The sequence below is a fragment of the Lithobates pipiens genome, unplaced genomic scaffold (genome assembly GCF_037356315.1).
Source record: "Lithobates pipiens isolate NorthernLeopardFrog02 unplaced genomic scaffold, aLitPip1_a1.2 Scaffold_27, whole genome shotgun sequence".
Classification (NCBI taxonomy): domain Eukaryota; kingdom Metazoa; phylum Chordata; class Amphibia; order Anura; family Ranidae; genus Lithobates; species Lithobates pipiens.
In genome coordinates this window covers 181,939,281-181,957,185 of record NW_027507788.1, presented here as the reverse complement: position 1 = coordinate 181,957,185, position 17,905 = coordinate 181,939,281, and the positions used below count along the sequence as shown (strand labels likewise).

At 40.7% G+C, this 17,905-nt stretch overlaps 1 protein-coding gene across 2 annotated transcripts in view; it reads right to left on the bottom strand.

Annotated features, from left to right (window-relative positions):
* Positions 1-7,854: 7,854 nt before the first annotated feature.
* EXOSC10 (exosome component 10) overlaps positions 7,855-17,905 on the bottom strand; it is a 36,517-nt gene continuing 26,466 nt past the window's right edge. The window contains exons 18-25 of one of the 2 annotated variants that reach the window (XM_077457976.1): positions 17,579-17,674; positions 16,399-16,473; positions 15,905-15,998; positions 15,718-15,791; positions 12,450-12,624; positions 12,298-12,359; positions 10,370-10,449; positions 7,855-7,985 (exon numbers count right to left, since the gene is read on the bottom strand). In XM_077457976.1, coding sequence (XP_077314102.1) covers positions 7,955-7,985; positions 10,370-10,449; positions 12,298-12,359; positions 12,450-12,624; positions 15,718-15,791; positions 15,905-15,998; positions 16,399-16,473; positions 17,579-17,674 — 687 coding nt within the window. In that variant the 3' untranslated portion in view covers positions 7,855-7,954. The remainder of the gene's footprint in view (positions 7,986-10,369; positions 10,450-12,297; positions 12,360-12,449; positions 12,625-15,717; positions 15,792-15,904; positions 15,999-16,398; positions 16,474-17,578; positions 17,675-17,905) is intronic. The other variant, XM_077457977.1, reaches the window with a different exon arrangement.

Genomic DNA, 17,905 nt, shown 5'->3' with positions numbered 1-17,905 from the left:
CATGGGGCCACATAGTGTGATTCCATTTTAAATGTAAAACATTTATTGAAAAAAATTATAAAATAGTCACTCACATTTGAGAAGACATTAAAAGCATATGGATAAATCCAAGTAACACAGTGGCATCAGCAGAGCCCATCCCGACGTTTCGTCCTAATAAGGCATCCTCTGGGGTCCAGATCTCACCTCCCCAGTAACAGCTCTACTCCAGGATCTGGTTCCCGCTATTCCCATTGATAGAATGGAGTTTGACCGCATAAATCAAGCTCTTGACCCAGGAAGACCCAGGAACCCTGACACAGAGTCTTGCTCTCTCTTGCATCTTGCTTTGCCGAGTCCCCGGGACTCTTTTCTTATTACCATCCACTGCAGGTAATGGTAGAGACTAATGACTGATGTTCGCCCTTTTGCCCTCCCTTTTTTCCCCGTTTTTTTTTTTTGGTTTGTTTTTTTCAGGATGTTTGCTACTGACCATCAGCCCTATATATTATTTGCTGCACGACCCACATCCAGGGAGCTAGCGTTTTTTTTTTTTTGCACAGAACTGTAATGCCTCGTACACACAATGGGACTTTCCATCAACAAATCCGTGGAATTTTGTTGAAAGGGTGTTGGCTCAAACTTGTCTTGCATACACACAGTCACACAAATGTTGTTAGCCAACAATTACGAATGCAGTGATGTACTAGACGTACTACGTGTTTTTTCAGCTCTTTAGCTCCACACTTTTGGCTCCTTCTGCTAATTTTGTGTTAGTAGAAGCCTGGTGAGTGTTGATTCATGCTTCTGGCCCTGGAGTTATTGCTTTGACATATTTACTATTTTTTGGATGCATAGAATGCACTTTTTGGTGAATTTTTTTTTTTTAATGCACAAATAAAAAAATTGTGTAGAATAAGATTTAGCTATGCGTTTTACTTCAAATGACAGTTTGTATTTTTTAAAATGTAACTGCCTACTCCTAATGTAAAATTGACAAGGGACACCAACATAGTGTATCTTTGTTCTTAAAAACTACAGGATAATGGTGGTGTGGTAACTTGCACAAATAAAAAATATTATTATTCTTGATATCACTGGAAAAAAAAAAAAGCCTTTGAAAATTTGCAATAACTCCATCAGTATCACCAGCAAAGCAGCTTCATTATTATCCCATTAGAGAAGAAGAGAATCGTGCGCTGCATTCGGAGATTTCATAATTTGCCACTTCACAAATGTTAATTCTCCATTACGAACGCTAGTTTATAAGACCGACCGCTTCTGCTTCCGAGCATGTGCGTTTGTACTTTGGACTTTTATTTGACAACACACATTTCTTGGTGGAAAATTTAAAAACCTGCTAGCCAACATTTGTTGGCAGAAAGTCCGACAACAATAGACATGGTCAGACGCACACTGCTGGTCTCCTCCCATCCTTTGCGTCATTGGACGCCTGATGGGTGGATGCGTCTCACTGTGCGTCAACGTCACGCAATTCACGCAGGATGTGCAGCGTCTTTTTATTGCTGCTACGTCCTTGCAGTTGAGTTTTACACACTGCTGGCATTATGGGGGTAGTTCGGAGCCGCCAGACCGGAGATACATATTACCCGACTGACGGAAGCCCTTCTTTCCCCCACCCTGCCATGCGGCGTGACGGTGGTGGGATGACTTGTGGTGATGCTCATGGGGGCGGCTCTACAGGGGGTGTGGTTACTTGAGGCTTTTTATACACCAGATCACATGCAGTCTTTTCATTTAATCTCTCACTCCTTCACTGCATTCCTATCGCTAATAGGCACCACCGCACTTCCATTTACCGGCTTCATTGGCTTTTTTCTTTTCACCTAGTGTTTGTTCACGGTGGTTTATTTATCATCCCACCCTTATATTCACAGCTATGTTTGGTCCCCTCACCTTTTTGCTCGGCAAGCCCTCACTTTTATATATTTTTCTTTTTTTTCTCAACATTCAGCTCCCCTTATTATCTTTCTTAATCCTTCACTCTTTCCACATCTTGCAAATCTCCTAATGGTTCTAATTTTTCACTCTCTCTATAGAAGTGCCTCGTGGTGACTCCATGCCTGCTTGTGCTGCGGCCTTTGTGGCTATCTCCATTGAGTCACCCACCACGGCTCCCGGTTGGGGGTGTATATTGGACGGCTTGCGGCACCCACCTACTAGACCACTAGTACACTCACCTAAGTGAGTAAGCATGTATTATGTACGGGTGACTTGTTCACCCCACCCTCTTTCATGCGTTTTTTTATTACTTTTATATTTTTTTTAATTTACCTTACTTCTGAATATCATATTACTCTTTATTATAGATTGTACCACTCATCAGGAGCAGAGCACGTGTTCAAAGGCCACGAAACGTGCATAGAGCTATCATATGCCGTGCTTTTTAATACATTCAGATTCTGACGTTACTATATATGACCCTAATTGGTGCACAAAGACCTTGGTCCTGCAGGCATTATGCTACATATAGCTGCCACCATAAGTCTTGGTTATGCAATATCACCAGGGGACAGTATGTAAGATTAAGACGGAACTGCTCTCGTATGGATGATTTTGTGCATCAAGCCCATACTCTATCCTCTAAATTCCAAGAAAAGGGATATGATCGCTCTGTTCTTGAACATGAAATTTCTTTGGTCCAACAGATGGATAGATCCCTTTTGGTTAGAGATAAGATAAAAGAATCAGGAGTGGAAGGGGTTAATTTCAGAATGGTTCTTGATTATAACGTACAGTATAAGAAATTCGAAAAAGTTGTTGCCAAAAATTGGTTTATATTGAAACAGGATCGAGTGTTGGGCCCTCTGTTACCTGCACGGCCCTCTTTCATATATAAGAAGGCTCCATCAATACGTGACCAAATAGCACCGAGTGTTATCGATCCCCCTGTACAAACTGAAAGTAGACTTTTCTCTTTTTTATCCGGCTTCTATGCGTGCGGTAGGTGTACGGCATGCAGACACTCCAGATGCAATGTAAAAAGGAGAAAATCTTTTATAGCTACAAGTAACAATAAGGAATATAAGATCGATAAACTTATTACCTGTTCTACCACAGGGGTGGTATACATGTTACAATGTGAATGTGGTCTCCAATATATTGGCAGAACCTCCAGACCCCTACATGTGAGGTTGGGTGAACACGTAAATAATATCAAAAAGGGTCTTAAGACCCACAATGTGTCTCACCATTTCAAATTGGTGCATTCTCAGAATCCCAGAGGTTTGAGCTTTTGGGGGATTGAGAAGGTAACCAAACATTGGCGTGGAGGTAACTTCATACGCCAATTAAGCAAACGTGAATCTTATTGGATCCATGAAACAAGGGTTCTTGCCCCGAGAGGTCTAAACATGGATTTTGATTTAAATTGTTTCATTTCGGACAGATAATTGAATTGTTCTATTGTATTGAAATTTTTTTCTTTTTGTACTTGTATTTGTGATTTTTATGTATATTTATTTTTATTTTTATTTTTAATTTTATTTTTATTCATTTATTTTTATTTTTATATTATTTTGTCTTGATTTATATTTTGGTACTTATTTTTATTAATCCATGTGTGGATCAGTGTAGCGTTCTGATGGCGTCAGCGGCACTGCGGGTATATTTACTAGGTTTTTATTTTGGTCATATTTGACTTACCAGGAGATTATATTGTACTGCTTTTTTAAGCAATATCCTCTTTCTTTCTCCACGTAGTCTATGTGAGAATAATTAGAGGACTGTATCTTGTTGCTAATTAGCAGACTATATATTTTTGTTTCTCTCTGGTTTGGTTTTAATTTCTCCATAGCATATTTTTTAATATTTTCTCTCTCCTTCCTGTGTTTGGAGTGAGCGCAGATCTATGTTCCGGTGTCACGTTTGATACGTGCTGTCTACGGTATCTGTCCTGCGCATAACTCCGCTCTTGATTGGTTCTATATTAGTGTGTTGGTATAAAAGCGGCCGTCCGACGTCATTCCGTCACCGCTGATGAAGTCCCGCCTACTTTCTGGGACGCAACGCGTACGGACCACGTGACCTGCGTCGTGACGTCATCCGCCAGCTGACACACTGATCCATGCATGGTATTTTTCTGTCTTAGCACTCAGCACTGGAGATCAGTGCTTACAAATGTGAGTGGTATTTGTCTTTTATTTATTTGTTTTAATAAATTGGCATCAACGGAGAGCACTAGATTTGCCTGTTCTTTTTCATATATGATATCACATTGATCTGACGATACGGATGAGAACCTCACCTGGAAGTGCTTCCGCTTGGTCTGCTGTAACCTTATGATTTACCCTTGATGGGAACATGCGTTTCTGACCTGTCTGATATATCAGGGGTCCACTTGTTGAGGTGAGAGTTCAACTTGCTCAATGGTGAAGGGATCACATCGTCACTTGATATATTGATTGAAGACACATTGCACAAGTGGACTCTTTCTGAACTTCCCTTACTATTCACTATATGGACTTTTTATTTTTCACTTTATGGAATTTTTTTTGTATTGTTTTGTATTTGCGCTGTACTGATATTTTTTGATTTTGAGATGTGGGATTTGGTAATTTGACCTACAGTATTCTAGCTGCATTTTTATATATTTTTTCACTGTATTTGTTGTGTTTTTAGCGCTGGTTGATTTTTCACTTTATATTATGCTACATATGCTTTTATTCAATTCTGCTGCGGTGAACTTTTGGAGTTTTATTATGATACTTTGTAATATCCATGTTATTATCATGTTGTACCATTATTATTATTACCATTACCAGGTATTGTTTGTTTATTACTCTGTTTTACCATTGTATTTATCTCTTGTAAATCCAACGATTAATAAAATTCCTAGTAGTTCACCTTGTACCACATACTTCAAAGTCCCAATGTCCCCCTTTTTTTATACTCACCTAGGTGGATACTGCATCTGTCCCCCCACCAGCTCTGCAGTGAGAACTGAGCAAACACCACTGATCACTCAGTTGTCCCCCTTCCTCTCTGAGCAGAGAGCCGCATCTGTCAGTTAGCAACTCTGGTCTCCTCTCCAGCGCTCACTAGAGCGCTGGGCTGTGGATGGGGAGGGAGAGGATCGGATGAGGCTCTTAGTGGATCTAGAGACTTAGCCAGGTGCCTATTCAGGCTTCTGGGTGAATCCCAACCATATGGAATGCATGTCACAGGTGTGCAAAACTAACTGCACTCCTGTGATCCATAGAAGTATAGACAAAATTGATTTGTAAACCCTTACATATACCCAGTGAAGTGACTGGCCTCAGGTGATACACACAGATGAAACAAAATATCCCTACACCAGTTGTACCGGTTTATCTTCAGTCTTTTCTACATCCATTCATAGTCCAGAATTTATAAAACTTGAATAAAAAAAAAAAAAAAGAAGAAGGGGGGGGGGGGGGGGAGGGAGTGGAGAGATGAATCTAGACTCTGCGGAGCTCAGCTGATTGGATTAAAGACCCCCCCCCCCCCCCCCTCCACATAGCACACAGAGATGAGGCTGTCAACTACAGGCTGTATGCTGAAACTCCTTGTCACCATTTTACACTTGGTGTCAGGAAAACGTGTCAGAAGTGATTCATACTGATAGCAGAGGAACAAAGCAGCAGACAGAAATGACACTTAGTGCTCCTAGATGAGACAAGTACACTATATAGAGGAATAGGCTTCGTTCCAATTTCATGTCTGAGGTTTACAACCACCTTAATATTGAGCAACTACTGTTCATAGCAAAACCTTACAACTTATAATGGCTGCAATGGCTTGTTCAAATGATGGGACTCCTTGCAAGCAATTTTCAATTTTCATAATTTTTATTGAAAATGTTGACATTTCAAAAGAACATTACAAAAGTTGTGGATCCTCCGCTGTATAAAGTTCATACAAAAAAAAAACAAAAAAACAGACATAGACCAGTAAACTTTACAGCTATAATGAGCTACATTTTCTGTGAAGATGGCCCCAAGCATATTTCAATGGTGCTTTTATAGTATATACACTTTTATATACTCCCCCCCTTGCAGGCAATTTTATCTCCCAGCATGTGCCCCCCATTTTTCTGTAACCTTATCCAGATCTGTGCCTTGCAATAATCCTGTCTCTGAGCTCTGCAGGCACTTCTTTTGACCTTGTGGCTTTTGCTCTGATGCAGTATGCACTATCAGCTGTAAGGCCATTTATAGAGAGGGGTGCGCCTTTCCAAATCATGTCCAATTCACCACAAGTGGACTCCAATTAAGGTGTAGCGTCATCTCAGCAACGAACGAGAGAAATGGGAGGCCAGTGAGGAAGAGAGTCCCCAGAGAGCCAAGGCTCTTACACACATCGCTGGATCAAGATGGGGCTCAGGTAAGTATTAGGGGGGGCTGCTGCACAAAAAGTTTTTTTTTTTTTTTTTTTACCTTCATGTATAGAATACATGAAGGTAAAAAAACCTTGTGCCTTTACAATCACTTTAAACAACTGCAACATAACATTAAAAAAGTGAAGGAGGTCTGAATAGTTTATGAATGCACTGCAGATGTGCTAATAATTAGATCGGTACAAATATTTGCAGCTTTAATGGTACATCAACCCAAACTTTGTAAACACAGCCTGAAGGAGCTTGCTAATAAATGATCAATGGTTATTATTGATAATCCATCTCTGGCAATGTGATGCTTTTTACTTACTCCCTTGACAGTCATGTTCCTGCTTCTTTACCCACCAATCTCCACTTTACGTGCTTTATTGACACTTGGGTCTCTCTTCACAGAGGCAACGGTAAAAACCAGGCAGTTGATCACATTCCCCAAGGTTCATACAACCTAGAACCATTGTAATCTCCCCGTTTTGATTGTAAAACACTTTCAATAAAAAATACAATCTTAAAAAAAAAAAAAATTGAAAATAAAAAAAGGCACCTATTCTGAACCATTTATTACCATTTCTAAAGCGGAATTAAACTGTGGTGTGGGCAACCAGCATTTGTCTTGGATAAAAATTATATAGGACATCTCAGTTTCATAGAACAGAAGAAAACAAGAACAGGAAGAACAGCAGAAAATAAAAAATAAAACAAACAGGAGGAAATAGCTGGTTGTTTCAGTGGATGAAATACACGGTGCAGTATAAGGCCTCGTGCACACTGGAAGTTTTTGGCTTCAGATGTTTTTTTTCTACAGTCAAACTCTCCAGGATGTTATCCTATGTGTCCATGCATCCTGATGGGTGTTACTTCCTTTGTTTCCCTGCAAAGGTAAAGCATAAATGGGCTACTATGCATCGCATAGTAGCCCATTATGTGTCACTTACCTGCAGAAGAAGCCTGCGATGTCCCCGTCTTCCTCGCTAGTAGCAAGCGTCCATGCTTCATCTCTCTTCCTTCCGGGGCCGCAAACTCCAGCTCCATGACTGGCCGGAGTCATGTGACATCACTTCCATGCACGCGTGCCGGAGCCGCCTTTAAACGGCATGCCCCGAGCTAGAAAAAAGGCACAGTGCGCCCTTTCCATCTCTGATGCATGCGCAGAAGAAATCGCTGTACGGAGATTTGCAAATATCTCCTAGACCGTGCAGGTCTGGGATATTTCAAGCACCTACAGGTAAGCCTTAATCTAGGCGTACCTGTAGGTTAAAGTGGTTGTAAAGGGTTTACAACCACTTTAATGGCTTTTGGCTGTAAAACCCAAAACAAGTGGGTTATGAGGAGTTTAGCTGTAAAAATGCTCCAACGTCACAAATGAGAAGAAAGAGGAGGGGGGGGGGGGTGAGGAGGAGGGAGGACTCGCTGCAAAGCTACTGGTGTTTTTTAGGACGTCCAGTGTGCATGAGGCCTTAGTGTAGCAAAAACAAACTGAACATAAAGCCAGAAGGTGCTTCAGTTGATTAAAAGTTTATTTAAAAAACAAAAAAAACAAACAAAACCCAAGCAGTAATTAATTCAACAGTTCCATGTCCAACCCACAGGGGGCAGTTCTTATCTCCTCGGCCAACTGTGTTTGAAGCCCCTGGAAGTAAAAGAAATGTGCATAAAACTCCAACAGCTCAATTCTTCCTTAGACCTCATTCTAATAGACGTACTGTTCCATACACCCATGCAAAGGGATTTCTTTACCCGCAAGGAAGGCACAGGTGTTCCGTGCACCCGCTTACAGGTAGCATGTCCAAATCAATGACAGGCAGACAGTTGGACAGATCTCCAAGTGTATCCACAATAGCTACAGCCATGTGGGACTGATGCATAGATCAAAATGCAGTCTATTTTATAATGCATACATCGGTTCCGCATCGATTTGCACTGGAGATGTGTTTGCAGATGTGTGCAGCCAGCCACCTATCATTGATCTGAACAGGCTGCCTACATGGAACACCTGTGCCTTCCATGCAGATAAAGACTGCCCTATGCACGGGTGTATGGAATAGTACACACCTGTGTGAACGAAGCCTTTGGGGGGAAAGGGAAGAAAAAAAAAAAAAAAAAAAGAAAAAAAGGAAGGAAGATCAAAATTTGATGCAAGATAAACTATGATGCAACTTAAACATTTTTTTAATTGTATGTATGTATGTATGTATGTATGTATGTATGCATGCATATATATATATATATATATATATATATATATATATATATATATATATATATATATATATATATATATATATATATATATATATATATATATATATATATATATATATATATATATATATATATATATAAGGCCCAGGACCTATATCAAAAGTATACATTTATAATTACATTTGAGACTTGGGGAACATGCTGCGCGGTGATCTTTGCAGCATTCAAACCCTCAAAGTTGTAAACGAGCCTGAGGCATCCTGTTCTTGGGACCGGCAGCCATTTCTGCACTTTTTTTAGTACTAGTATTTTACAATAAATGACTACACAATGAACTTCTCCTCGGTCTGTGTGGTGAACACCCTTTTGACCAGGTTTGATGTGAGGAATTATTGCCTCTGTGGAAGAGATGCCAGATGATTGCGGGGAGCCCCTGTAAATGTTATTCTGATGTTATGCCATTAACCGATGGAAGGCTGCCGCAATCCTCAAAGGGTTGTTCTGATGACATTCCATTTACCAAAGGCATTCTGGGGACCTTTTTTTGCATGGAAGCACTTTTGTCACTTTATATATAGTGTGAATGATTGCCAAATTTTTTGGACACTTGTTGCATTTTGCAGACTATTTGGGATTATTAACCTCTTGCTTACTGAGCACTTATACCCCCCTCCCCCTTCCTGCCCAGCCCAATTTTCAGCGCTGTCATACTTTGAATGACAATTGCAGTCATGCAACACTGCACCCATATGACATTTTTATCATTCCCCCCCCCCCCCCCACACACACAAATAGCGCTTTCTTTTGGTGGTATTTAATTACCACCGATAGGCTGCACTCATAGATGGCACTGCAGGACACAGATTAATATATACATTATATATATATATATATATATATATATATATATATATATATATACACACACACACATACATATACATATTTTAGATTATAGAGATATAAAAAAAAAAAACAAAAGCCACACCAGTTATAGGACAATGCTGTACTGCAAAAAAAAAAAAAAAAAAAATTGTAGTGATGATCAATTACCACCAAAAGAAAACGCTATTCGTATGAAAAAAATTATAACATTTTCACTTGGGTATAGTGCATGACCGCCCAACTGTGAGACAGCGCTGAAAATTGGCCTGGGCAGGAGGGGGGAGGGGGGCAGTTTCAGGGCCCATTTACATCTACGCATTGAGATTCATTTTGAACACCACCACAACCTGCTAAGCAGTGTTAATTTTCTGCGACTAAAATATTTTAGTCGACCTAAATTATTTTTTTAGTCGACTAAAACACAACTAAAACAAGTGAAATGACTAAAATACGACTAAAACTAAAATGGCATTTTATTCAAAAGACTAAAATGGGACAAACTAAAATGGAATTTTAGTCAAAAGACTAAGACTAAAACTAAATTGAAATTTGACTTCAAAACGAACACTGGTCTGTAGTGCATGTTCATACCTCAATGTAATAGTAAATAACATTCAATTTTTCACTCCAGCAGTATATAATAAGTTTGCAAGTTGTAGAGAATTGTTAACTAATGCATTGCAATTGAATTACATCCATGAGATTTTAGACTACTAAAACGTACTGGAGATTTAGACGACTAAATACGACTAAAAAAATTTCAGAAGACTAAAAATGGGACTAAAAAACTAAAATGCCATTTTAGTCCTAAGACTAAAACTAAATAGAAATTTGCTGCCAAAATTAACACTGCTGCTAAGAATTGTGTCTTTATTAAACCTTATCTACTTTTTATTGCAATATAAAAGTAGAAGAGATGCCACTTACCGATTGGACTTCTCTGCCATAAAGGACATACTTTTGTTTCCGACGGATTGATGTCGTTTCTTGCCTGAAGTATTCTTCTGCTGTAAGGAAAGGGGGGGGCAGAAAATGTCAATGCAGCCATCAGATCCCATTTAGGTGTCTATTGCAAGTTCTTTCCTGTTCCTCTCTAAATATTTTAAGTGCATTCTGAATACGATGCCCCTAGTTTAGAATTATAATTTTTTTAGACCCCCAACACACCCTCGCCCAGTTTTTTTTTTTTTCTACAGGTTAGACAATAGACGCTGCCCCAAAAATTAAGTGCATTTTCAAGCAACCCTGTCACTAATGGTAGGAAATAAAAGAAAGAAAAAAAAAAATTGGCACCTAATGCACGGTACACACAATGAGATTATCGGACGAATGATCATTCATTTTGCACGCTAATCTCAGATCAAATCTGATGAGTTTACTAAAGTAACGAAAATTTGTGCACAACAGAATACAAATTTGGAAGTGATGTCATGTGTTTGTAATGCATTTGTATTGCATTTTCAAACAGCTGTACTGATTAAAAGGAAAATTGTACGATCTGGCATAGCACGAAAAAATTTTTTTGCGCATGGCCGATCAAATTATAAATCGAATGAACTGACCTGTTTGGCTCTCGAAAGCGCTGTACTAACAATCAGATTATCGTACGATCACTCTGAAATGGGCATTTTTCATACGATTTTCTGATCGTGTGTATGGGGCATTAATCTTCACAGGTGCCAGGGGCGTAACTATAGGGGGTGCAGCAGTCGTGACCGCAACCAGGCCCTGTGATGCAGGGGGCCCATGAGAGAGAGGTAGGCACAGTTTATGCCACTTGTGAATGGACCAGAAGTTCCCAGCTATTAGCTGCAGGTGGAAGCCCCATTTTACACACACACACACACACACACACACACACACACACACACACACACACTGGTGACTGATGGTATATTTAGTCATTGCATTAACTTTTCTAATCAGACATAATTCAATAAATACGAGTAAAAATCACCCCATACACTCCAAGGACCCCCACATAAGGAGGAAATACAACCCCCCCCCCCCAGCAATTCACTGCCATAGTGTATACAGCAGAAGATAAGTCATTATAAAGGGATCACTACATACATCTGCATCAGCAAAACATTGGACTGCACAACACCAAGCTCACCGATCAGATCACACAGACAGCGATCCCACACTGCAGGGACAGACACCTCAAACAGTCCAGGGATTTGCCGCTCCGAGAGGTAATCCTTCTCCTGCGATGTGTTCATCCTGCAGCTCCTGTACAATCTCTGAACCTGGATCACCATGATCTCTGAACGCCACCCCCTCCTCCTGCCTGAGCTGCCATCTCTGGAGCAATCCCGATCCTCACCTAAAACCCCACCAATGAGTGACCTCCTCCTCCGCGCCCAATAGGAGGATTGCTTCTCCTCTCAGCCAATCGGTCTCAGAACCGACTTCCTGACTAGCTTGGAGGAGAATCAGGAAGAAAAATAGCGAATATTACTTTGCTATTGTCACACAACTGGGTGGGCTCAGGGAGCAGCCTTTATTGAAGCCAATTAGAGCCCGCACCTCATTGGAATCCATGTGTCCGGCACCCTGCATGTAGATTAGGGACGGGACAACCTGCGCCCTGTATACATATATTATTTATAGATATTCAGTGTCTGGATGTTTATCAGCATCAACGGGCCCTTCCTCCAAATCTTAGGAAAACAGCACCAACTCAGAATAGTGAAGCCCCAAAATACAAGAAAATCCCCCACACAAAGGGTAAAGTGGCACCTTGATCTGTCACCTCTTAATATGGCTCTGTCACTTTAACATATATACAAAACATAAAACAAAGCCCAATTGCTGGAATACAGAAAGCATTTAAGATCATTTATGGTACTTACTTTTCCTGACTGCGCTTGTTTATTTGGGTCAAACTCAGACCGACCTTCCACACGGCTGCTACCTGTATGGGAAATACAATAACTCAAGGGTCAAGCTTGGCGAGGAAGAGAGATGAGAGAGTAATGTCTGCCCATAAATGACCTCTACTCACCTGCAAACACCTTGAAATCCGACTTGCTGTAGTCGAAGGGAATGAAGGGAACCTTGGCCATAGCCGCTTCCTCCTCTGCCTTCTCCACCTGTTTTAACCTCTTCTTGTCCGATTTTTTGGTTTCAGCTCCTGGCTCGCTGGCTATTCTCTCACGCTTCCTGCTTGCATCCTCCTGCTGTGGAAAAGAAAGAGGCATATAAAGCCAAGAACAAAAAAAACAAAAAACATAATACATTACAGCGTACCAGGCTGCATATGTGGTGGGTGCTCCAAAACCCATCTAACCTAGACTGACAATTTTGTGATCAGCTGCACTGCACATAACATGATCCTGTGCTTGTATATGAACACAAGTCATTTGTAAGAGTAAAATTACTCAGGATTCAAATAAACACACACATTTTATTTTTCTCCCCGTTATATGGTCTGGCAACTGTATTAAAAGCACAGAAAAGGGGATTCTGTACCACTGTATTACAATGCAACCAGAAAGTATTCACAGCGCTTCACTTTTTCCACATTTTGTTACAACCTTACTCCAGAGTGGATTCAATTATTATCCTCAAAATTCTACAAACAATACCCAATAAGGACACTGTGAATGTTTCTTTGAAATCTTTGCAAAAAAAAAATCCCATGTACATAATTATTCACAGCCTTTGCTCAATACTTTGGTGAAGCCCCTTTGGCACCAATTACAGCCTCAAGTCTGAGTATGATGCTACAAGCTTGGCACGCCTATTTTTGGGAGGTTTCTCCCATTCTTCTTTGCAGGATCTCTCAAGCTCAATCAGGTTGGATGGGGAGGGTTGGTGCACAGCCATTTTCAGACCATTCCAGATACGTTCGGGTTCAAGTCTGGTCTCTGGCTGGGCCACTAAAGGACATTCACACAGAGTTGTCCCGTAGCCACTCCTTTGTTATCTTGGCTGTGTGCTTAGGGTAGTTCTCCTGTTGGAAAATGAACCTTTGCCCCAGTATGAGGTGCAGGGCACTCTGGAGTAAGTTTTCAGCAAGGATGTCACTGTACATTGTTGCATTCATCTTTCCCTCAATCCTGACTAGTCTCCCAGTTCCAAACAAACACACACACACACACACACACACACACACACACACACACACACACACACACACACACACACACACACACACACACACACCTCCACAGCATGATGCTGCCATCACCATGCTTCACTGTAGGGATGGTATTGGCCAGGTGACGAGCAGACATGACACTTGCCATTCAGGCCTAAGAATTCAATCTTTGTTTCATCAGACCAGATTATTTTGTTTCTTTTGGTCAGAGTCCTTCAGGTGCCTTTTGGCGAATGGTGGGGTCATGTAAGCCACTACTCAGTAAAAGGCACATCTGGCCAGTCTACCATAGAGGCCTGATTGGTAGAGTGCTGCAGAGATGGCTGTTCTTCTGGAAGGTTCTCCTCTCTACAGAAAAAAAACGCTGGAGCTTGGTCAGAGTGACCATCGGGTTCTTGGTCACCTCCCTGACTAAGGCCCTTCTCCTCCAATTGCTCAGTTTGGCTGGGAAGCTTGCTCTAGCAAGAGTCCTGGTGGTTCCAAACTTCTACCATTTATGGATGATGGAGGCTACTGTGCTCATTGGGACCTTCAATGCTGCAGAAAGTTTTCTGTACCCTTGCCCAGATCTGTGCCTCCATACAATCCTCTCTCAGACGTCTACAGAATTCTATGAAACTTCATGGCTAAAGCTGGCCATACACCATACAATTTTCTTATTCAATTTCCTTTAGATTTACCTTCAACTGTGTAGTACAAAGGCCTACCTGATTGCACACAAACTGAAAGTGTTTAGATGTGACCTCATATTATATGGTTTTGGTAAATCTAAAGAAAATCTATTGAAGAAAATTGTATAATGTATGGCCAGCCTTAGTTTGTGCTCTGACATGCACCGGTAATGGTGGGGCCTTATATAGACAGGTGTGTGCCTTTCCAAATCATGTCCGATCAACTGTATTTACCACAGGTGGACTCCAATCATGTTGTAGAAACATCTCAAGATGATCAGTGGAAACAGGATGCCCCTGAGCTCAATTCTGAGTGTCATAGCAAAGGCTGTGAATACTTATGTACATGGGATGTTTTTCCCATTTTTAATAAATTTGCAAAGATTTCAAAAAAAAATTGTGTTGTCCTTATGGGGTATTGTTTGTAGAATTTTGAGAAAAAGAATGAATTTAAACCAATTTTGGAATAAGGCTGTTATATAACAAAATGTGGAAACAGTGAAGCTTTGTGAATACTTTCTGGATGCATTAATTGACTGCATGTTGGTGTTGCGACTTTCCCCTTTGTCACACGCCAGTTTACTGCACCGGCTGAAACACAGAAGAGTGGCAACCACTGTTGACCAGTCACCTAGAGCTGTATAAGCTTTCTTGTGTATTATAAACCAGTGTACTCCTTTTAACCATTTCAGTTCCTTAAGGTTTTACTGCCTTAATGACCAGGCCATTTTTTGCCAATTTAGTGCTGCACTAATTTAACTGGTAACTGCGCAGTCATGCAACACTGTAACAAAATAAAAGAGAGAGATATATATATATATATATATATATATATATATATATATCTATCTATCTCATTTGTTTTCACACAAATCAAGCTTTCTTTTGGTGGTATTCGATCACCACCAGTTTATTTTTTGAGATATAAATAAAAAAAAATAAAAAAAATAAAAAAAAAATCCAAAAATAAAACCATTAAAGCAGTTGTACGGTTGTATACCCGCTGATTTTTTTTAAATTTATTTATTTATTTTTTTTATTACTCACCTGCAAAAGAAAAGGCATAATGAGCTAGTAGTATACTAGCTCATTATGAAATACTTGCCTTAGAATGAGGCCCCGACATCTGGCCCGATCCACGCTGAGGAAACTGACATGTTCCCTCCGGTTATTGTGGCTCCGGCGCTGTGAGTGGCCAGAGCCGCGATATCGTCACTCCCGCGCATGTGCGTGGGAGATTTCTTCCCGACAGGGTCCGGCGTCTTGCGAGGGGAATATCTCCTAAACCGTACAGGTTTAGGAGATTTTTTTTTTACCTACAGGTAAGCCTTATTACTGCATCAGTATTTCGCTTTGCCTGCATGGATCATCTGTCTGCAGTACATTGTAGTCGGAGGGGGTCCGGAAGTGGTTAATCACTCACAAAGTACCAATATTTATCTATGCGGTATCCATTAATTAGGAAAATAATTTGTAAATGTACCTTTAGATTTACTTACCGATGTCTGCTCACGCACAGATGTCTGATTGGCAGCATTACTCTTAAACTCTTGTTCAGCTTTCTTCCTGGCAGCTGTAAATAGATATGACCAAGATAAAGGGAATGGCAAATCCTTCATTAATAAGGATCCCCCTGAATACTGCAAACCACTGCACCCGCACGCACCCCTCCCCACGAGGTCCTACCTTTTTCTGCCATCCTCTTCTGTTTGGTCTCTTCCTTGGCCTTTGCTTCCCGTTCTTGTTGCGCTATACTCACAAGCTTCCAGCGGTTGCTGATCTAAGGTAGGAAGGGGAATTAAAGTCAGATTTGGACCATTCAGCAGTGTTGGGAAATATATCATCACAATGTACCGAGTGGTCCCATGCTCACTTTAGAATACCCGCACACATGTTCTTATAGACCATTTTAAATTGTACCCCTAATGTATGTTACAACATGCATAATACACTGCATGCCATATTCTAGTTTAATTCTATGCTAGCCATACACCTCACATAATCTTTGTATTAGACCTCTACGAACCCCCCTCCCCCACCCCCTTACAGTTATGTACTTTTTTAACTTTTTGACAGATGAATGAACAAAACATATCAGAACCATGACCTAAATTATATATTGTGTTCTGTAGCTATTTCAGGGTTTTCTGAGCAAACATAACTTGTTAAAACGCGCTCACCTCAAACATTTTTGTGTTAGGATCCAGCTTAGCGGCCTGAGAAGCATGGGCACCTCGGATGTCAGATGGAAGGAACTAAAAGATGAAAGAAAGACTTTGAAATACATTTCAATCAAAATAAATGCATTTTTTTTCAGATAAACAATTTACATAAAAGTAAGGCTTACACCACAAGAAAACACTGGTTCATACTTGCCTACTCTCTGCAATGGTATTGCACAGAGTGGCCCCCTTACCACCTCCTCTCCTGGGGGCCCCTGCCCCAATGCTCTCTGTTCCTCCACTTTTCTGTGTGCCTCCCTAGCAAGTTGCTTGGTATGGGGGCACATGCGTTTGCTTGCTCTAGAGCTGGGCTGTGTGTCCATAGACACAGTGTGGTTCAGCCCCACCCCCCTCACTGGATTTGATTTATAGCAGTGGGAGTCATTGGCTCCTGCTGCTATCGGCAAAGCCTGTGAGACCAGGAAGAGAGGGAGAGAAGACTTGCAACCGGGCACAGCACTGGATTGATAAAAGGACAGCTCAGCATAAGGGGGAGGGCAAACATACAGTGCAAAGGTTTTTACCCCAATACAGAAAATGCAAAGATAATATGTTCACCTTTCATAATATGTTAGAGGTTACACCTATATTCAGGGTGTAACATAACATGTTACAAATAGACGAGCCCCTGCGCCTCCCAGTTCCCCGCTGTGACAGCTAGCAGGGTTATTCTCCCTCCCTGCCCGCTGTCACAATTTTAAAAATACATGACCGACCAGGGCTCTGCCCGCATCACTGACAGGGCTCTGGGCATGGAAACAAGGTCATAGTTTTCAATGAACTACCACGGAGCTGTGGAGCACTGTAGTAGTTCATTCAGGTTTCCAGTCAAATGTCAGACAGGATGTACGGGCAAGCAGATACACTGGCAGATCTGCATGGCATCGCTGGTGCAACACTTTACAGGCTGCAAAAAAAAAAAAAAAAAAAAAAAGAAGATTAAAAAAAAAAAAAAAAAATTTGCAAAACTAAATAAATGCACATTATTTTTTACCTGTAAAAAAAAAAAAAAAAATGTGCCTTTATTATTTTTCCAAATAGTGAACTTACTGTAGGAAAAAAATAAAAAAACCCTTTAGTGTTTAGAAACACTTTAAAGGGTGACTGGTCTTTAGATGTTCATGCACAGATAACTTACCATACGGAACGGGTTGTCAAAAGACTCAATTATACTTCTGGCCTTTTGCTTTGCTACTGAGATGTCGCTTTCATGCTTCATTGTTTCATCAGAATCCTGATAAGGAGAACAAAAAGGAATTAGTGTATTTCTGAAGTAAAAAAAAATTTGTAACAATCACAATCGGGCTGGCTTCAGAAAAAGAAAACATGCTTTATGGAGTGGCCCAAAAAGAGCCCAGACCTGAACCCCATAGAGATGACGTGGAATGACCTTAAGACAGCCGTTCACATCATACATCTTACTAATGTGTCTGAACTGAAGCAATTTTGTGAAAAAGGAATGGTC